Consider the following 22,726-nt stretch of genomic DNA (forward strand, 5'->3'; position numbering starts at 1 on the left):
ATTTATCGCAAGAACAAAATTAGGCGGAAGAAAAAAAAATAATCAGAAGAAAAACAATAGGTCTTTCCACAGAAAAGTGGAAAGACCTAATAATAATCAGAACAAATTCAATAGGCCTTTCCACGGAAAGGTGGAAAGACCTAATTAGACCAAATTAATCAATATAATTTCAACTTAAACGCTATGACACCTTTGTCCATATCAAAGAAATGTCTCCTTCCTTAAAATTAGGTTGATGTCTGATTGACCTGACTAGGAAATCTCAATATGAAAATAAAAAAAATAATCGAACTTAGAAATTTAAAATGTAGATCCCAATGCCTTTACGTACGAAACAAACTACAGTTTCTAGAGTTGTACTGTGTGTGTTTCATTTAAATAAAGTACTGATAAGAAACACTTGACTTTATGACATATGCTGCTTGTTCTGGAAATTCTCAATCTGATTAAAATATTTGTCCATGCTTTGCTAACCAATGACCTGCCAATACTCCGTTCTACATTGTAATCTGACAACACTTCGTTCTACATTCTTTGGTTATAATTCAAAATTTTCGTACGACAAAGCCAGAAGATTTCGAAAGGTATTTAAAACAAAAAGTATATAGCGGCCTTTTAAGCGAAGCCTGGACATAGCGTCTACATTAATATAATATTTAGTTCAAATTGTAAAATTATAGAAATTTAAAAATAAGTGATAAACAAAATGTTATATTTAGTTCTTTTATCAACAATAATTGTGGTTGTACAATGCTGTGAACCTATTCGAGAACCTATCTGTCAAATGGGAATTCCTTACAACTCTACGGTATTTCCAAATTTGGCTGGACATTTGTTTCAAGGAGGCGCCTCAGTGGGTCTGCAGAGAATCAAATCACTGATTGAAAAGAATTGTAGTCCAAATATCCGTGAATTTTTATGCAGGGTTTACATGCCAGAATGCTCAACATCCGGAAAACCCGTTATACCAAGCTGGGAGATGTGCCAAGAAGCATACGAAGGGTGCGCATCAATGATGTCGAGTCTAGGCTTTTCATGGGAATCCTCATTGAATTGTTCTAAATTTGAAGGTATGTTCAAGTATTTCTACAAACATAGCAAAAAAAGTCCAGTACTTGACGTGTATCATAAAATTTTATCAAGAATAACTTACCAATATTTCTTCTATTTAAAAAAGAGGAGGAGAAATCGTAGAACATGTTGGGCATGAAATAGACTGTCATTATTGCAGCCAAAAGAAAAAGACGAACAGTAAATACACACAATAAGAAAGAAAAAAAACATAAAAAAAAATATAATTTTATTTTTCTTCATTTCTGTATTTCTTACGTTAAAAATATTTCACATACTCATTTTTTAATTCTTCCAAAAATGAAATTATTATTTGGAAAAATAAATCGGCAAAATGTGCTTTGGGGAAATCAGTTTTTCAAGTATAAGTTTAGATGTTTTAAAGTGAAAGTTCTAAATATGAGGATCTTATAAATTTTGAGAACAGGACAAATACTCAAACTAGATGAAACGGAAAAATTAGTCTTCAAATTGCCAAATTTTGATTAAATTTGTAGATTACAGATAGAATTATCCTTTCACAATTTCCGAAACTGTTGTATGTTTTCAGATATGAACGATAAATCCCTGTTTTTAATAGGTTGTTTATCTCTAAACGAAATTGTTTTTAAGCTGGCACAATAGATAGAATAAAGGAGATAGCTAACGACAAGTCTGCCTTTTGGTTTGGGACAGATGTGAAAGCATTATGTAGCAAAGAAGGACCTACTTTCGCCTGTAAGATGAACAGATTTCCGAGTCAGACTGATAGTATTATCTCCAGATTTGGAGGAACCATAGACATTTCGGGTGTTGACAGATTAATGAAAATACAATACACGTATGGAAATGGTAAGCACAAATATATACTCCATATAAATGTCCTGTATGCAATTAAGTGTAAAAACCTACCGTTTTTTGTACCAACATAATTGGTCTTTTGTGAGATTTAACACAAGATATATTTCAATGGATTCTGATCTTAATATATCTTGTGTTAAATTGTTAAATCGAGAGCCAATTCAACATTAAATAATCTATGAAAATATTTCGTGAACGGCAGACTTAAATGTTTTGGTAAATGAAGACTAATGGGTAATAAAAATCTAAATAATGAAAGATAACTTTATACCCTTTGATGTTAATTGTTTTAAGAAAATACGAATAAAAATATCATTAAAAAGAGTATACTTGAAGTTTTAACAATGCCATAATATATATATATAAATCTTTAATGTGAGCAATTTTTTGTATAATGTGAAAATAGGCACTGTGAACGCTTGCAAAAATGACTTTTCGCTTCCGGGAGGTAGTTTAGAAGTTGACCCACTGTCGCCGACTGTAAACCATGGATGGCAATTGCGTAATTTACCAGCGATGAAATGGACAGCCGCCCCATCAGATTATTTTACATTAGTGTTGTACGATATCGGATTTACATGCCTTGTATGTTAATATTCCTGGTAGCAACATCACAAACGCCGATGTAAGTTGGTTTTATTTGTATTTTTATCATGGTTCTTCGTTTTTGTTTTTGTTTTTTTTTGGTCGGAAAAATTGATGCAAGGAAGGTAGATTTTCATTTCCTATTTTGTAATTGCATTGTATTATTGAAGGAATAATATTGACAGAAATAATGAATAACCCACACAAACTCACATAGACTTTGAGATCAAACATTTCCGTACAATAGTTCCGATTTCTCTGGCGAGAGGTTGAAACTTAAAAAGACATGTACAAGTACAAAATTTACGCATATCAGTTCTTCTATTCGGGGAAAACAATGCATGTGTTCAGCAACGATTCTTGTAAACGGCCTGTGTTTATAACTTTCGTTGAATAAACAAAGTAAGATCATCTTTTGGGACGATTGTTTTAAGATTATTGTCACTTTTTGGTATTATTAACAATGAATTTCATAATATGCATGACCTTCTAAAGTCGTTTATTAGGTAAACTCTTTCTTAAAAGTTTGTTTTTGTAAAAACAGTAAACGTACTGTTACTCATTGTAGGTGCTGAATAAAGCAATATTATATCACAGTTAAAAAAAATGTCAATTATTTTGTATTCAACACGCAACTCGAAAAAACCTCGCCCTTTCCCAGTTTCTTAGCTGCACACAAATGTTGTTACTTTTCAAGAATTGACCTGTTTTTAATTATATAATTTAGGAAGTACACCAATACAGAGGACCTGGCAACCCTACAGATGTTGCCAATCCTTATGTTTACCTGCTTTATAAACAACATGGCCATCTACAATTAACAGACCCACTCCGACAAAGCCTGAATAAGAATCCGCTAGAAACTTTACACAATGAATCTAATTTCTATGGTACGTATTATCTACAACTCTTGGATTAATAGGTGTAGGCAATTCAGAAATTGTAAAGACAATTAACGGCAATACATCGATCTGTTTTTTATTATTGTCTTGTCACTATTCATGATCTATTGAAAAGTAAATTTATCATTAATAAAGTTAAATCATTTTCTGAATTTGTTTTTGAGTTATGTGCTTTCAAATGAAATTTTTTGCGAGTAAATCAATTTCTACCTACAAATTTGTAATTTCACTAAAGCAGTTAATTATCTATACCGAACATATCAGGTCTTAGATGGTCGCCCGAGTTGTCGCTCTCCCAGTTTATATCAAAACTTCACCATGTTTAACATATACACATGATATAATCACAGTCCAAATTATCCTTTACAGATTTGAAATCTATTTCATGGGTACGAGTTTCGGCAGATCCATTTTCTATTGGAAGGTTAGAAAAAGAACACCAAGTAAACAACTGTCCCCTATTGGTCTCAGAAGGTGAGTAAAGATCCTGTTCGATATACCTTTTAAGTGCCAGATTTTACGTGACGTTTAAGTCATATATAAATTGTCTGGTATCATGATGACACGAAATAATACAAATTTATGAAATTAAAGAAACAACAGACACGACTTCCTCCGCCTTATTTTTAGACTTTTATCACGAATTTGACATACATAGTCATTTGAGTACCAGAATCTATGACAAACGAGACGGTTGTAATTTTAAAATTATAATTTCCCCCCACCTTAGTTACATATACCAACTTCATCTGCATATGGGATGTACATTTCCCAACTTATTCGATATTCAAGAGCTTGCAGCTCCTACTCAAACTTTGTAAAAGTCACCAGTGTCTGAGCATAAAGTTGATGAACCAGGGGTAACTATGTCAAAGAACATCAACTTCACAAATAATACATTGTTCTATTATTAATATTACTTTTACTGTTTGGTTTGTTTTCTGTGATATCCTTTTGACGTGGCTCGGTACTTATACATCCCGTCAATGTGTTTGTATTATCTTACATTTTTTCTGTTTTGTATATGCGACTTTGTGGTTTTCTTTGGTTCTTATAACGTGACTTGAAAAGATCCCGTGATTGTGTTATTGTTCTATTATATATATCATTATGTTATTGTTCTATTATGAATTTGATAATATTTTGAACGACAAACGACAAAATTATTTTACTCACGTAAAGGTATTAACCATATGTGGATTCTTAAAAATTCTAAAGAACGTCTGTGCAATTTTAAATCTCTGTCTATTTCTGAAATTAATTCTAACATAACTTTTGATTTTTAACCCTGTACACCAACATTCCCAATGTGAAATTTGAATTGTTTTGATTAAACATTGAACGACAAAATTTCTTTCTATGTGACGTGTACATTTTCTTCCGTCAGACACGCGAAACAATGCATGTGTTTTTTTAATTTGTTAGATGCTTTTTTTTGTTTTTTGTAAATGAATTTTTGTTTTGAGATTGTAACACAGTGATGACTGTTGTACCCATATTTTGACTTTTATTTATCATATCTGTTTTGTTTATGCATCGTTGTAAATATACGAAATTTGACGCGACTGTGAGAGGTTTAGCGTTATAGAACCAGGTTCAATCCACCATTTTCTACATTTGAAAATGCCTCTACCAAGTCAGGAATATGACAGTTGTTGTCCATTCGTTTTATGTGTTTTATCATTTGATTTTGTCATTTGATTAGGGACTTTACGATTGAATTTTCCTTGGATTTCAGTAGTTTTGTGATTTTACTTTTTATTGGAAATTGTTATACTTTGTTTTGCAATCTTCCCAACCGCTTTGTTTCAAATTTCTCTTTCATGGATAAAAATATAAAAAGATCTTAATTTATAACAAATTCAGCACCAATTAGTTTAAACTACTTCCGCTAATGAGGGTCGGAATGAAGGTTACAGAATTTGAAATATTGTACAAAAAAACCTACACAATTCATAAAAAGTAAAGAACAAAATGAAGGAAAAGAAAAATAACCAAAACCTAAAGTTCGAACTTGAAGGATAAAAGTCTATTATATGCATGTGAGTTTATGTTCGTTTAATTTTCAGCTCTTCAGCATCAAGATAGACCGTTTCTACCTCATCATTTTAATCTAAACATGTCGGTCGATATGACGTATTCGCCGTCTGCTATTACTTTTACATCATGCTGTAAGACGTATGCGTATCGGTAGGTCGAATATTTGTTTGTTTCTTATCTTAACTAATCTTTAGGTTCTTTGTGGTCAGCTGTTTCGGTTCTTACAGTCGACTCTCACAGTTATATATATTTATTTGAACAAAAGGTTCATATACCTTGCCTTAGTGACAATTCAGCATTTGTAACATTCAAGGCGAGACATTATGATATCCGTATCACTATCATACCCCTTTTATTGCAAGCAACTGTTAGTTGATTTTACTTTGATATGATATTTGCCAAGTTCAAACATTAAAAGCTTTTGAAAATATTCATATTAGCTGGTATACCTATATCTATAATATAGAGGGATGTGATATGATTGCCATGCAATGATACAACTATCCGGCACCATACAATTAAACATAGCTATACTCAATTATATGTTATAACAAAGCCTTCAACAATGAGTAGACTCGTATCGTATGGTAAATAAGTTATAAAATGCATCTATGTAATAAATGTGAAACAATATAAATGAGAAAACCTACAACCTGATTAATGGTGTTTCGTATCTTTTTTTTTAATTCTGTTTAGAGAAACCTCAGTGGAATTAAATCCAATTGGAAATATGACAGTAAAAACAGCTCATGTCAGATCATCAATAATGCCTTCTGTCACCTTAACAAAACAGGATCCTTATTTTCGAGCCAACAAGTTCTCAGGTAAATACAGTATAAAGTAGTGTTGTCAAACGTACACTTTTACCTAACCGGTTACTCGGATAATCGCTCGACCGATTAACCGGTTAACCGATAGTTTAAGTTGATGTTTGAAGGCCTTATCTATAGTACCATACATATAGATATAAGAAGATGTGGTTTGAGTGTCAATATGAAAACCTTCCATCGTAGTCATATATTTACGTTTTTATAATACGACGAATCAAAGTTTGTCCTTTGGTACTATAAGGCTTGTATGTGAAGATTCCTGACGAAGTTTGACCTTTGGTACTATAAGGCTTGTATGTGAAGATTCCTGACGAAGTTTGACCTTTGGTACTATAAGGCTTGTATGTGAAGATTCCTGACGAAGTTTGACCTTTGATCATCAAACACATCGTATCAACTATGGCGTTTGTACTAACTTTAGATTGAAAAAAAGTCTTAATATTGTAAAATTCAATATGTCTGTAACCGACGATTCTTTCAATTTCTCTTGTTGTCTCTGAAAATAATGTGGAGTGTTTCAATTTAAAATTATTTAGTCTAAACTTGTTACTCGTACTATCAAATATGCTTTGATTACATTCACATTGTTTTGCATTGCACAATTTTTGAGTTAGCATTTCGTTTAAAGTATGACAAAGCCTTGCACGACGGAAATTGCACATTCAGATATAGGTCTCTTTTCAATAGAAGAACAAAAATGAAATAATGAAGTAAATTATGTATACTAATTATGTTTCCTTAAAATCTTGCCCCGAGCTGAGAGTTCTAATCATTCTATGTTTTTGGATTAACAATACCATAAACAGCTCATTTCAGATTATCACAACTGTATCAACCAAATTAGTTTCAATATAAAAATTATGCGACTGTCGTACAAGTTTGAGGTTTAGCGCTATAAAACAATGTTTAATCCACCATTTTCCATATTTGAAAATGCCTGTACCAAGTCAGGAAAATGACATTTGTTGTCCATCTGCTTAATGTGTTTTATCATTTGATTTTGCCATTTGATTAGGGACTTTCCGTTTGGAATTTCCCCCCGGGGATCAGTATTTTTGTTATTTTACTTTTTACACTTTTGCGATCATATTATCATTGTTTGATTTAAGTAACGAAAATTCATGTCATGCTTTATCAATTCTTACGCGTTATTAAACCAATTTCTATCATGGGAAAATAATAATTGTTTTGTTTTCATTTGGCAAGCTTCGCTTAAAATTTATGGTCTTGATGATATTGCGTAAGGAATTCTGAAGAATGCTGTTATCATCAAACGTTTTAAAGCTTTAAGTGTGCTTCATATTTAAATCAAATTCAAATTTGACAAAAAAGAATATTTTTAGGTGAAACATGTGAGTGTTTTGTTTTTAATTGAAGAAATCACAAATCTCCATTACCAATGGGGAAACGTGACCCTTCATTGACTTAACTAATAGCTAATAGAAAATGCACGATGCCGAAAGACATCACAGGATACATTTTTTTTCAAAGTCAATCAGAGAAACAAGCGCACTAAACACTACATAGAAAACTGAGAATTGATCAAAATCATCCCACTAAAACTAAGGTTGGAGTGTATTTCAGGTGCTCAGAAAGTTAAAGTAGATCCTACTCCACTATATAGCTAGTTGTACACATGGTCCAGTATCATTCAAATTTAACTGAAGCGGACAAATAAAAATATCGTAATTGACAGAGTATGAATAAATTTATCATATATACCAGGATTGAAATTATGTATTTGCGCTAGACACGCGTTTCGTATACAAAAGACTCATCAGTGGCTGTGGAATCAAAAAATTAAAAAGTCCAAATTAAGTACGAAGTTGAAGAGCATAGAACCATAAATTCCTAAATGTTTTGCCAAATACAGCTAAGGTAATTTATTTCTGAGGTAGAAAAGTATTTCAAAAGTTTTGTACTTTATAATTATGACAATATCAATGATATAATCATATTTTTATTTTCAATTATAGATGACGAGTTATATTCATTAATTATGGTAGATCCTGATGTACCGATCTTTTATAAGGTCGCCAGTAATTCACATCCTTTGATTCATTGGATGGTTATTAATATCCCAAGAGGGAATGTAAATGATGGTGTTACTGTAAGAGAATACAGAGGCCCACAGCCATCAAGCGGTGTTCATACTTACTATTTTCTATTATATCTACAAAGTTCTCGAATAAGTCCATCTGTAATCAGTAATTACACTACATCATGTACCAGGTAAGGCAATCACCTTTGTTGAATAGAAGTTTCACTCGATGTAACAATAATAGGTAATTTCAATATTAGACAGTGTCACGGTACTTGTCTATCCAAAATTCATGTGTTTGGTTTTGATGTTATGTTTGTTGTTCTCGTGGGATTTTGTCTGGTGCTTGGTCCGTTTCTGTGTGTGTTGCATTTTGATGTTGTGTCGTTTTTCTCCTCTTATATTTAATGCATTTCCCTCGGTTTTGGTTTGTAACCCCGACTTTGTTTTTTGTCCATGGATTTATGAGTTTTGAACAGCGGTATACTACTGTTGCCTTTTTTAGGGCATGACAACTGGTGTTGTAATTGTTAATAAAATTGAGAATGGAAGTGGGAATGTGTCAAAGAGTCAACAACCCGACCATAGAACAGACAACAACAGAGGGTCACCAATAGGTCTTCAATGTTGTATTGATTACTTAATAGGTAACTTGCCTGAATATTGTTTCAAGTTTGCACTTGGATACAGTTCTGGGCTTACTATTTGCAGTACGACAATTTCATACAGTCCATGTAAAACAATAATATTTTTTTTTGAATATCAATAAAAGAGGTTATATCTTTATGTATACATGTATATTAATCTGTTCAATTTCACATTAATACAGTTATGAGTCGTTTTATGTAATTAAGGGATCAAAACTAAGCGTCAATTTATAAGGGTATAATTCTTATATGATTTGCATATCAATAAATACTTGAATTGGATTGGTCAATTAGAATTTTCCTCTTGGTTTACACTTCGATAAACCATGTTTTCGAAACTACTTTCGTAATCTATTCATGCGCGATACACATTCTTGCAGGGATACTTGGATTTTCAGCACATTGAGATTAAAAAACAAATGCATTACAGTTGTTTCTATTCTAATGGTTGTATCACAAAAAAAGAAGTAAAATAAATGCAATAAAGCTTCGAAAATGTACAAAAATAAAATTTAAATAAATTCCGCGAAATTTCATGAAGGATTTGGCGAATTTACGTCATGGCAAAACACGACATCATACTAATGAAAACTTCTTAGGAAAAGATTATTTCGTTACGCGTACGCTTCAAATTCGGATAATATCACATTAAAATGCAGTTTTGGAGGTAGGTGATATTTTATTTTAGATTCCGTTGCATTTATCGAACGCTAATGGATTTTATAAAGTCAATATGGAAGTCAACTCCCTAGTTACGACTTGTCACTTGTGCATATGATGGTGATTATAGTAGCCTTTACACAAAAAATGATGATGAAAATCGAGACTATTTGGCATCAGAATTATAAGGATTAAACACATTTTTTCTAGAGGTAATTGATGTGTAAACCGGGGCTCTTACTCACAAACTTTATTCAGTTTGTGAGTTAATTGGACTTTTATGTAAAGTTTGTGAGTAAGAGCCCTATAATCTACCGTAAGGTAAAGGTACTTCTTGGATAAGAGAGAAGACAGATTATCAACAATAAATAACCCCATCTAGTATGTTTTTGCCGAAAACATTAATAGTTGTATCTAGTTTCTATGTTTCACATAACTGTTCCTTACATGTCATTTAAAGTCACATGACATTTTTAATTTCTAGGTGTTTGTTTGATATAAACGGTTTTACAACGGATCATGGATTAAAGCTGACAGGCGCTACTTGGTTTCGAGCAGAATATGATGAGTATGTTCGCCATCAGAGAGTGGATGAAAGCGGCAAGGATGAAGCAGCAGAATGTGCCAAAGAACCACAATATCCACAGTCGTGTTCTGGCGTATCTATACCTCATATAATTGGATAGTTGTAGTGTGTTTTTGTTTTAATAAATCATCTTGTATTCGTTGTTTTATTGCATTAAAATAATTTTAAAGACTTAAGTCTTGCCCTTGGTGTTGATTCCTTTTAAACTACTATCAGATAAAAACAATGTCCTCAAATGATTCAGATATATGTCGTAAGAATACTGATCATATAAACATTAGTTAACAAGTGACGCTCAATTGAAAGAAAACGGACATGCTTTGAAGATATAGAGAATAATGTTTTTCACATATAAATGCCGTATACTCATGATTGGACTTTTGTTTTTTTAAACTCTTATAAACAGTCTATATACAGAAAACACAATCTGAATCTGAATATCCCGGAATTGTAAATGTCCTTTGATAAAAGCGAATCCATGTACATACTGGTCTTAATTATAACATAAGTATTTGATTACATAAAGCGAATCCAAACCGTATAGTGGTCTTACTAATAGCATTATTTGACCATGTCACTATCTAAAATGTAAGTAGACGGATATGTATTTGTAAAATAACCAACAATAAGTTATGAAGGATATTTTTTCGTGATTTTTCATAAAATTGGCCCGAGACCAATCAAACCTGTCCGCTAGACACCCTTTTGTCAAATAGTTTACAGTTAAAAAACAGTCTGTGTTGACCGTTTTTACTCCAATAAGGACGCAATTCAAAATACTAGTTCGGTTACTTTCAAATAGTAACGTTTGCCAGCATTCAATCTTTACGATGAACGATTTCCTCTTTTATCTTTTTTTATCTTTATGTTAAGCACAAAAGCAAGGATTTAAAAAATGCGCATGCCATACTTTACTAGTTACAGATTTTAGTTGCGTCCGTATTGATATTTTCAACAATGTCATAAAGAAGGAGGTTTCGCATACCATTTAACCAGGTTCAACCACCTTGTTTTTTAAATGTCCTGCATCGAGTCAGGAATATGACAAAAAAATCGTTCCTATTTGTGTTTGTGTTTGTTTTTGTTGCACTTCGGTTTTTCTGTTGCGTCTTTGTTTTCCTCTTATAGTTGATATGTTTCCCTCGGTTTTGGTTTGTAACCCGGATTTGTTTTCACTCAATCGATTTATGACTTTTGAACACCGATATAATACTGTTGCCTTTATTGTCGAATAAGTAGTTACTTATTTCTTGCATTCTGCTTGGTGTTTAGGGTTAGTTTTATAGGAATGGGGTTTGGTTTACTTTGTTTAGTTACACGTGTTGTCATATAATACACTTAAGAACTCTACATCTATAAGTCTATGTTAACATGATTAACAGATCCGGTTTGCTGCTTTCCAAAAATGAGTAACAGTATGAACAGACAATTCATTAGTTACACGTTTTACACCTGACCTAGCACTTGGTTTGTATATTTAAATTAGTCTCGGAGTTTGAAACTGTTCTCCAAAGATACCAGTCTTCTAATTTGTACGCCAGACGCGCATTTTGTCTACAAACAACTCATCAGTGACGCTCTCATAAAACATTTAAGGTCAAATCAGTTCGAAGTTCGGCATTGAGGACCCAACAAATCCGAATGTTTCATATTCAACCTATAATTAATGTTTTAAATACATATTGTGCATAATAACTTACCTTACTAAAAAAAATCCAAATACATGATAGTATGACTGAACTTTTTCATTTTATGAAAACATGAATACTTGAGAACTAAGCTTATTCCAGGCAGGCATGGTCTAAAGCAACTAACGTTAACTTAATACATACTTGCATTGACTAACACAACAGACTTTGACCATGCATGCATGGACTAAACTAACTTTACATAGACATTTGAAAGTATTCTTTTTTCAAGCAGACTTAGTCCATGCAAGTAAAACGATACAGAGTAATGCAGATTTTTTAAACTTGAGGTTGATTTCCAGTTTTATTTAATACATTGTTAGTGGTAGTAAAAAGCCTTATCCCTTAGTGCTTTTTAACCAGACGCATATTTCGTTAATAAAACACTCATTTGTGACGTTCGCCCGTTACATCGAGTTTGAGGTTGTAGAGCATTGACCCAAATATTCCGAATAATTTGACCAAATACAGCAAATGTATTCCTTCTTGCAGGCAAACATCTTTAGTTTTTCGCAGAATTCTATAACCATGAACTACTAATCTTTCAGGACAGAGTGTTGACCTGAATAGATACCTTATTTGTTTCAATCTTCATTGCGTCACTAGATAACAAACCTCTATGGAATGTTTTATCTGTATCTTCCTTGTTGAATTCGACATTTCAAATGTCTGAAATAGATAAGAAGGGCAAACACGCCTTAAAAGTTTATCAGATCTGATCTCTGTCGTTGTTGATTAGTATATGGATCAAAAGATGAGACTGTTAATAGTTATTTCCGCATTTATAGTAGTTTCTAAATGTTGCGAACAAATTCGCTCGCCATTATGTCAAACGGGGGTAGGATATAATTTAACAATATTCCCAAATTTAGCCGGTCATTTGTTTCAAGGTGGAGCAATAGTAGGATTACAAAATATTAGAGCTTTAATTGACCAAAAGTGTAGTCCAAATATCAGAGAATTTCTGTGTAGAGTTTACATACCGGAATGCTACCAAGGAAAACCTGTTCTGCCGAGCTGGGAGATGTGCCAGGAGGCTTACGAAGGATGTCACCAGTTAATGTCTTCCTTAGGACAATCTTGGTCATTTTCTTTAAACTGTTCTAAATTTGAACGTAAGTATTAGAGGAATTCAAGATATGTTTGCGTGAACAAAATATTTAATTCTTCCTCCCGTAGAAATATAAAACTATTACTATAAAAAGAGCGTACAGCTCATATGATGCTGGATTATAAGAAGTAAAAAGATCTCAATTTGATTTTTTCTGATTGCTTAAAGTTTTCTTATCATTAAAGGTAATCAATATCGACGAAATTTATATGGGGTTTGTTTTTTTTTTATCTTAAAAGGGGCACATTTGTTAAATTTCGGAAAATTGGATGAGCAAAACTAAAATGTTAGTAAACACTCTTAATTATTTTTATACTTTGTGTCCTAAACATGATAACAGATTTTAATGAAAGCCATTTAAAAAGTTGAACTTCAAATTGCTGAAAACGTGAAGCGTAAAATATCAAAGGGATATTCAAACTTTTAACCAAAAAAAAAAAAAAAAACTGACAACACCATGGCAAAATTGAAAAACAACGAAAAGAATAACAGTTTACAAAATCCTATATAGAAACAAACTAAAGACTGAGCAATACAAACTCCACCAAAACATTTCGAAAGTTTATATGCCATTACATGTTTTGTGTATGAATTCGCGGATTTTTTCCTGTAAGCATATTACAAATAAATGTTATGTTGTGTAACAATAAAACAGATGTACATTTTCACACAGAATAAGATAACTAAACAAGGTGATATGTCAGTGTTTATGATTTTTATCTTTGAAAATATCACGTGAATGCAATATATGACGTCGTGTTATACTGTACCTTTTGATTAAAAATACTGAAAAACATAATTTTTGGGGAAAGATGAATGCTAATTGTTACCACAGATACTACAACTGTGTTATGAATTCGACTCAATTATTCTCCAGATTTTTTCTAAATATCATTTAAAATATTCATCTGAGGCAGTTTAAATATCAATCATTTAGATTTTGTTTTGAAAATACAGCCAATAATTTCCCTGTAAATGTTTGTCTTCATGCTGGTTTGATTCTTCGTTTAATGAGGTAGTTTTAGGGTAAGGGAAATAACTCTTAAAATCATCAGTATGTTTGTGTCAATGATTTTCATAAATATAGTCTAAGCTTTTAGTTTACATAGATTATTTCCAATCTGTTTCATGTAAAAGCTTAGAATACATTGATGAAAACGTGACTTTTACAAACGTACGAGTGATTTAAAGAGATGCCCCCTTAAGGCATAAATGCTTTAAAGAAAATAATTAATTCCGTAGAAAGTAGAATTTACAATGTTCTCTTAACATTTAGTTTGTTTTGAAACGGTCTGTTTCTGTCTTTTTTCTTGACCATGACATTGTGTGTCTTTCTTCGGCTTATCCGTTTTCGTCGTTTTGCCATTTTTGGTATCACGTTTGAGGAAATAACTAACTCAAATTCAGATGGAACTTATATTAGTACACCTGCTGTAACTAATGGTACGATATTTGATATAAGAACACACAACAAAATCAAATGAGCAGTAGTTTTCCGATGTTAAAATCTTCGTCGAATAATCTTTTCAGTCAGTATGTAGCTAATGATAATATCTTTGGTTAGCTTGCTTGTTAGCTGAACCGTGAAGTCATTGTTAGGTCAGGTAAACTTCCCTCCTTTAATAGTAGACTAGCCCAACAGATAAAAAATCTATCTCTCTGTAGGACTAAGCTACTTTAAAAGGAGGGTAGTATACCTTACCTAACAATGACTTCACGGTTCAGCTAACAATTAAGCTAACCAGAGATATTACCATTAGCTACATACTGACTGAAATCTGCTGTAATGATAAGCATCGCCTAAGTGGTCGTGTTGTAACGTTCCTGGTCAGGGCTGCAATTTGTTCGATTCCCCGCCGAGAATAAGCACGTGTTGATTCACAGCCAGGTCGATTCAACCACTATACAATATGTATGTTTTGCTTTACAAGTGTGTACGCTACTACTAGACTTCTAGCAGTGATCTTTCATATTTATACTTAGTTTATCTTAAACATTGTAAATCGTTTGTTTTTTCAGTACAAAATACTACATAGTACATATTTTACTATGAACTTTAAACATGAACAATACATAACTAAAAGAATTGCATGTATTTATTAGAAAGTACAATTGACTCCATAAAGACTAAATCCAAGGATAATACCGAATTTTGGTTTGGAACTGGAGTTAATAAACTGTGCAATGCACCTCATGCAACCATTGCATGTAAGAGAAACATACATAAAGGTCACATGGACAGTATTGTGGCCAGATTCAATGGAAATTTGGACACCTCACAGGTAGACCGATTAATGCAGATCAACTATACATATAGTGCAGGTAATATTCATTATAAAAACACAAACATTAACTATATACTACCTTTTTAATGAATTAACATACTGAAGTCATGCCTTTTGAGTGCTTAAATTAAGTTAGTTAAATAACAACATTTATGGCAGTACCACCATTACTGCAATAAACAAGCATTTTAACTATGAACAAAATAATTGAAAATTAATAACCTAATACAAATGAAATAATATGAATAAGAAGATGTCGTATCAGTGCCAATGAGACAATTCTTCAAAAGTTAACAATTTAAATACTTGATAAATTTCGGCGTCAAGGGCGCGTTTTTATTCATATATACCAGGATGGCTTGAACCTCGGAAAGGCAGAGATGTCTACATGCGTAGAGACTTATTGACAAAATTGGACCTTAATAGCAAAGCATTTTTTTTAAAGATCAACTTTACTTGAGGATGGTTTAAATGTAACACAACTTATGATACCCTTTAATACTCCATCATGAGCTCAGTGAGAGTAAATGCAAAAAAACACTTTATAATATTCGTGCTTCCAAATTGTCTTACAAGAAAAAACCTGATCATCCATTTTCGAATAATGACTTTATCATCAAAATATTGATTTACTTACATGTATCAACTAATCTCAGTGAATATGTAATATGATTGTATTGATGTGATTCAAGCATAGCTCCATATATTGTTTTAGAGCACATAACATCATGTTTTAACTCTTATTCGATGCCCGGTGGTAGCTTCCAGGTTGATCCGTTATCTCCTGCAGTACATCATCCATGGGAAGTTAGAAATACCCCAACTATCACGTGGACAGCTAACCCATCTCAGTATTATACACTGGTCCTTGTCGATGCTGGAATGGGCGGAAACGCTTATGCCGTGTTTATCAACATACGCGGCAATGACTTTGCTCGACATGAGGTAAGAAAATTGCAGCACTTTTATATACATAGTTCTTTTCATTCGTATTTAAAAACTTGAGAAAAAAATCATGAAATTGGAGTTACTACTATACATGTACGTACACATAGATTCATACTTTATAGCATGAAAGACAGTATATTTTTTAAAGGTAATGAAAATTTTGATAAGATAAGATATTTGGCATGCGAACCTTTCGAGATTTAAATATATAAACAGTGTTTTTTTTTATCATGACGCGAGAGACTTAAACTTAGTGAAAATTATAAAATTCTAAGGCTAAAAACATCCCTTAACTCCTTTGTATGGGTGTCTGTTACAAATTAAAGAAAATTAAGGACGGGTGGTTTAGATTTATATAAATATCGCCAAGAAAAGTTTGCTTAGAAAAAAGGGAAATATCTTGCTATTGATAGATTAAAATCGAAGTAGTAGTCTTTCTCCATAATGTGTAAATCCTTGAACGAAACTCGAGATCATATCACCATAGCCAACTAGCAGACGTAATGATAGTATATCTATGATATGACATTCACCAAATTTAAAACAAAATCTTTGATTACCAAATATTTTGGGCTGATAATAACTGAAGATGAATGATTTTTCGTATTGCGTATTTGGTGCTTTAAATAAATTGGTAATGCTTTATGATATATTGTTTACAATATTTTTGTTGAAAATTAACCAACCGTCCTAAATATTTGTATGAATCGGTCTAGAACTCGGTAATACATTATAGGCAACTCGGTATTTTGGTTCAGAATTGATGGATTTTGACCAAGCATTACACTATATGCTTTGAATCAATTTATTTGGAATATTGATTGAAAATGTATTCGGTGTCATTTTTCTCTTATGTTTTTTTAAAAACTTTTCTTTTGTACAATTTGGATTCTTTTATAGAATAATAATAAGGTCTATTTTTGTTTTACCTCTAATTTTCAGGCGGTAGTTGATTATCGAACACCAATGAACCCAACAGAGGTCGACAATCCATATGTTTTCCTATTATATGAACAAACAGGACGCATATCAGCTACCGGCAGTTTGATTCAAAATCTTACTAGCAATACTGTAGCCGCATTGCACGCTAATTCTCATTTTAGAGGTAGGTCACTCTTTTTCATGAACATTTTTTTTTATAATTAGAACTCCAACGCCATTAGATCACCTGTTAACGTTACCCCCTATTGCGTTACATGAAAATGTTAGTGTACGCCTGACCATATTTGTTTGTCTGTAGAAAATGTCAGTGTATGCCTGACCATATTTTTTTGTCTGTAGAAAATGTTAGTGTACGCCTGACCATATTTGTTTGTCTGTAGAAGGAAACAGAAATGCTGAAACATCTTTTTTTTCAAATGTTGTGCTTTCATAAATGCATATACCATCATACTTTCGTGGAAGTAAAATGTAACATTGAGGATGGATAATGACTTTTAATTATAGTTTATTGATATAACATATAAATTTGTGTTATAGATTATGATATTTTCAAGTTTTTCTCGTCGTAGAACACCCCGAGGTGCGTTCTACGACAAGAAAACCCGTAAAATATGCGTTAACTGACGTACATGTATATTTTACCGACCACACATTATAAAAGTAAAATTATATATATATTTATTTTTATTTAGGTCCCAAAGCAATATCTTGGGTCAGAATCAAACAAGATCCGTACTCTATAACGTACCTAGGAAGCCGGAGTGTGGTAAACAATTGTCCTTCTCTTGTGTCCGAAGGTATGTTTAGCTGATGGCTTTAAAAATGAATGATATCTAAAAGTATTTGTAATGTATCAGTATATTTGCTGTTGTATTAAAGGTTTACTTTCCAGTACAAAACTAGAAAAGAAAATGAATAAGTTTTATCTTCAAATAATTAAATATCATCAATATTTAAAGATGTCACGGTTTTTATAGCACGATCGTAAAAGTCACATTTAGATTTTTTCAATATCTAAAGATGTCGCGGTTTTTATAGCACGATCGTAAAAATTACAATTAGATTTTTTTATAACTTCGAATGTATTTTTTTCTATTTTTCGTTTCGTAATTTTCAGCTTTACATCACCACCCAGCATCTTTCATTCCTTCCAATACCATACTGGATATGTCTGTAGATGTTACATACACACCATCCAGTATTAGCTTTATTTCATGTTGTAAGACCTATGTTTACAAGTAAGTTTTACTTTCATCCCTTTACCCTGAAAATCTATTCCTGTAATCACTTTACCTAATTATCTATTCCCGTAATTGACCCTATAATTAGATATCCCTTTTTAGCTCACCTGGCCTGAAGGGCCAAGTGAGCTTTTCTCATCACTTGGCGTCCGTCGTCCGTCGTCGTCCGTTGTCGTCGTTAACTTTTTACGCTTTGAACTTCTTTTAGAGAACCACTAAATAGAATAAAACCAAACATGGCATGAAAGTTCCTTATGAGGTGCTGACCAAGTGTTGTTACTTTGTAGCCTATCCGTCATCCAAGATGACCGCCAGCGGGGGACTTAATTTAACATAGGACCCTATAGGAAATGCATACAAATGGCTTTTTTAAGAGAACCACTGAATGGAATGAAACCAAACATAGTATGAATGTTCCTTATGAGATGTTGACAAAGTGTTGTTACTTTGTTGCCGATCAAACATCTAATACGGCCGCCAGTGGGGGGAATTAGTGTAACAGAGGACCCTACGGGAAATGCATACACATGACTTCTTTAAAAAGGAACCACTGAATGGAATGAAACCAAACATAGCATGAATGCTCCTTATGAGGTGCTTACCATGTGTTGCTACTTTGTAGCCGATCCATCATCCAAGATGGCCGCCAGGAGAACTTGTTTTATCATAGGACACTATGGGAAATGTATACAAAAGTCTTCTTCTAGAGAACCACTTAATTGAATGAAACCAAACATAGCATGAATGTTCCTTTCCTTAGGAGGTGCCGGTCAAGAGTTGTTACTTTGTAGCCAAATTTTTATCTTGTTTTATATGATTTCAAAAACCCAAAGAAGAGTCAGGTGAGCGATATCATACCTAGGCTCTTGAGAGCCTCTAGTTTAGTTGTTCCCCCCATTAGGAACATGAATTTATTTACAATGGAGAGCTAACAGAAAGAGCTATTTTACCTGTGCGTAATGTGAGTACTCTTAAAAGTTTTCAAATTTAAACTGCCTATACATCACTTAAAATTTATCATGCTTTGCATTGTCAAAGGCATTCGGCAATCCTCGGTAGAATCCGCTACTCTCCTTCTGGGTACGGAATCGGCCGAGTTGAGACGAATGTGTCAAATTTAGAACTAGTCTTATATTGACAAAGGGAAGTAACTTGTTTTAAAAGTGTGTAATAACAGAATCAAATCGGTAATTGGCAAATGGGCTATTGGATTTTGCATATACTTAGTCTAGTACTTTTATAAAGTGATACTAGTATACTCGTATTATTTAAAGCTGTTCCGCATCACTAGCATTAATATTTGTAAAACAAATCCACAAAAAAACAGTCAAGAAAAGTACCTGAAATTTTCTCTTGCATACATTTTTGGCAGTAATTGTGTTTTTTTATGAATAGAATTTTTAAAATATCATGTTCTTTCTTGTTTCCCGTAGGTCATCCTGTATGATATTTACACACCAAATGGATAAATAAATTGATTGATTAACGTTTTTACTGTTTAACGTGCCAATAAAAATAGCTCATGCATGTTTAGGAAGACCGTTTAACTTGATGATAGCTCTATCAATGCTATTTTATTATTTGATATCGTGCACAACCACCATCACTTTATATATATTACCTAATGATTTAAACCGTCTATCATTTTAATGAATTTGTACATGTTTATGCCTATATGATTCCAGTGAGAAGTCGTTTTCTATCAATCCTATTGGAAACAGCACTGTAAAAACAGCACATGTCCGATCGTCAGCAATCCCTTCTGTCTCTCTTTCTAAACGAGATTGGTACCCTGAAGCCATCCAGTTTGCAGGTAACCATTTCATTAAATGCGTTAGTTTTTCAAGCCCTAACCAACGCTTAGTCCAATAATAGGTAAGAATTGGCATACTCAGGATGAATTCAATATACTTATATAGTCCAGTGGCAAGTATTTAATCCATAATCAAAGCAGGTTTTCAAATGGTTACTGCTATGAAAATAGTTTTCTTGATTCAACTTTGTCAGGAACGTTGAAATCCCAAACATGTTATCAAACGATCTATTATAAGTACCTGAATGCTTAAAGACTTATACAAATGAATACTTATACCTCCTTAGAGCTTAAGTGGTTAGAACAACATCAATTATAACTGTCTTTCGTCAAATCCAGCATATTTTTTTTTATAAATCGATCGCAAATTCAAATGACTTTCTCCTAGCACGACCAATGAATCGTGTTTGGAAGAAACCTCTACAATCTAGCGGACAAGGACAGATATCATCATATTCATGTATACGTACATGTATTCATTTCATATCAATTATTTTATCTATTTTATGGAATGAATTATTTAATCGTTACAGACAATGAACTGTATACCCTAATGATGGTAGATCCTGATGCAGGATCCTCTCCATATCTTCACTGGCTAGTACTGAATATTCCCAAAGGAAACGTCAACGATGGTGTTTCTGTACGAGAATATAAAGGTCCAGCGCCACCTAGTGGTGTCCACACATATTACTTCCTCCTTTATAAACAGACCGCCAAAATTAATCCTTCTGTAATTGGCAATTATACAACATCTTGTTCTAGGTAAGAAACTATGGCAAAAGACTGACAATACCTGTCTTTGAAATCGAATAGTTGATTTGTTTTCTGTGATAGACCTATCTAATAATTTTGATTAGATATAGTGAAATCGTAAACCTTTCTAAAAGTAAGTATGATTGCTAATCGATTTAAAAATAACAAGACTGTTATAAATTAGTGTTATATGAATAACAGAATTGAAATTGGAGAAAACAACTTACGGGCTCGAGTACTTATTTTATGAGAAATAAACCAAAATGATTGGAGATTTGCACGTTGGGAATTGATTCTCTAGATACATTTTCATACAAATAATATCGACAACTGTTTCTTTCAAATGCTATGAAAAAAAGAAAAGAATTTTAAAAGATTTTCAAAAATAGCTTTTTAAGCTATAATTGAAAAAAATATGACAAGAAAATTAGGGCTTAGTGGGTGAAAATTTAAATGATAATACATGGATTAAACCAGAGTATTCCGAATACCTGACAAAAATTCAAACACTTAAGTAGCAAACATCCTCATATCACGGTTTACTTACTTTAAAAAGAAATGAGCAAAGGTAATGAGTAAAATACCGAAAACTCGTAAACATGAAAGAAAAATTGATATTTCAAATTGTAAACAAAACACATGCGAGTAAAATGGATGCGACAATGACGGAGAGACAAACCTCACTGAACCAGGCATCGGTGAATACTCTGATGATAAAACATTCAATTACAATTTATTCAGTTGTATAATGTACACTTAACAATTTTTAGTCTTGTAAAAATTCGATAATAAAACGACTTTGATGAAATAGATAAAAAAAAAATAAAGTTAGGCCAAAAATAGCATTTAAGGACGAGTGCAGGCCGTTTCTATTGAAACTGAATCTTCTAATGAGTACTTGATTGACAGGAAGACGTCAAACAACAAACCTGGTTAAACGTAGCATTAGGGGAAATGCTAGTGAAATATGATTAAATGTACGAAAAGACAAAAATGTAAAAGTAGAGTTCTAATTAATGTTTAATAATATTTTGAAAATAAAGAAAAATACTGCCAATGTGTTCATTTAACAATATTTTGATTCATATTTATTAATATGCATGTGTGTTTACCGTTATTAAAATATAATTTTGTTAGGGTCCAACACAAAATTTAACATGAATAAAGTTTAAAAAAAAAAAAAAGAGAACATACGTAAATCAAATAAATCAAAAGCATACAAAAATGACAATAAGATATGTGCGCATCAATTCCAGATTCATTTTTAATATATAACCTTATTTGTAGATGTGGCTTTAAGATCAGTAACTTTCAATGCTAGACTCATTTGTAATATATAAGCTTTTTTGTAGATTTGGCTTTAAAAACAGTAACTTTCAATGCTTGACTCATTTGTAATATATAATCTTTTTTTTAGATGTGGCTTTAAGATCAGCAACTTCGTAAGTAATAACCATTTGGAACTTAAAGGCGCCAGTTGGATGCTGTCATCACATGACGAATACGTCCGCCATCTTCACGTAGACGAGAGTAGCAAGGACAGGACACAGGTTTGTTCTGGTCAGTCAGGATTTCCAGCTTCATGTACTAGTGTTGGTTCGTCCGTCACAGTTGGATGAAATGGAATGTATATTTAAATAAAATTTCTAATGTCTTCTGCATATTTATTGTCATCGATAGAACTTTGAATTATTCATATTTGAATATAGATTAAGAGGGGTTTGTTTTAACTTTTAAAAC

General features: G+C 32.4%; 2 protein-coding genes across 2 annotated transcripts; both read left to right on the forward strand.

Moving 5' to 3' along the window:
* Positions 1-2,486: 2,486 nt before the first annotated feature.
* On the forward strand, positions 2,487-10,345 carry LOC139528290 (uncharacterized). The gene is made up of 7 exons (XM_071324203.1): positions 2,487-2,536; positions 3,224-3,386; positions 3,768-3,872; positions 5,468-5,588; positions 6,135-6,262; positions 8,245-8,500; positions 10,101-10,345. Exons 4-7 carry the CDS (start codon positions 5,518-5,520, stop codon positions 10,300-10,302), a joined length of 657 nt encoding a protein of 218 aa, XP_071180304.1. The 5' UTR covers positions 2,487-2,536; positions 3,224-3,386; positions 3,768-3,872; positions 5,468-5,517; the 3' UTR covers positions 10,303-10,345.
* A 2,212-nt stretch (positions 10,346-12,557) lies between these two features.
* LOC139528269 (uncharacterized) lies at positions 12,558-22,640 on the forward strand. The gene is made up of 9 exons (XM_071324170.1): positions 12,558-13,005; positions 15,105-15,323; positions 16,002-16,231; positions 17,177-17,339; positions 17,869-17,973; positions 18,294-18,414; positions 20,103-20,230; positions 20,764-20,995; positions 22,404-22,640. The coding sequence occupies exons 1-9, from the start codon at positions 12,633-12,635 to the stop codon at positions 22,603-22,605; spliced, it is 1,773 nt and encodes a 590-aa protein (XP_071180271.1). The 5' UTR covers positions 12,558-12,632; the 3' UTR covers positions 22,606-22,640.
* The last annotated feature ends 86 nt before the right edge of the window (positions 22,641-22,726 follow it).

Source organism: Mytilus edulis, chromosome 6 (assembly GCF_963676685.1).
Source record: "Mytilus edulis chromosome 6, xbMytEdul2.2, whole genome shotgun sequence".
NCBI classification, from domain to species: domain Eukaryota; kingdom Metazoa; phylum Mollusca; class Bivalvia; order Mytilida; family Mytilidae; genus Mytilus; species Mytilus edulis.

Bases quoted from the DNA above. Each gene is read 5' to 3' on its own strand.
- LOC139528290 (XM_071324203.1), top strand. From the start codon at position 5,518: ATGTCGGTCGATATGACGTATTCGCCGTCTGCTATTACTTTTACATCA. The intron at 6,263-8,244 runs GTAAATACAGTA...TTTCAATTATAG, and splicing joins TCGAGCCAACAAGTTCTCAG to ATGACGAGTTATATTCATTA. The intron at 8,501-10,100 runs GTAAGGCAATCA...TTTAATTTCTAG, and splicing joins TACACTACATCATGTACCAG to GTGTTTGTTTGATATAAACG.
- LOC139528269 (XM_071324170.1), top strand. From the start codon at position 12,633: ATGGATCAAAAGATGAGACTGTTAATAGTTATTTCCGCATTTATAGTA. The intron at 13,006-15,104 runs GTAAGTATTAGA...TGTATTTATTAG, and splicing joins AAACTGTTCTAAATTTGAAC to AAAGTACAATTGACTCCATA. The intron at 20,231-20,763 runs GTAACCATTTCA...TAATCGTTACAG, and splicing joins TGAAGCCATCCAGTTTGCAG to ACAATGAACTGTATACCCTA.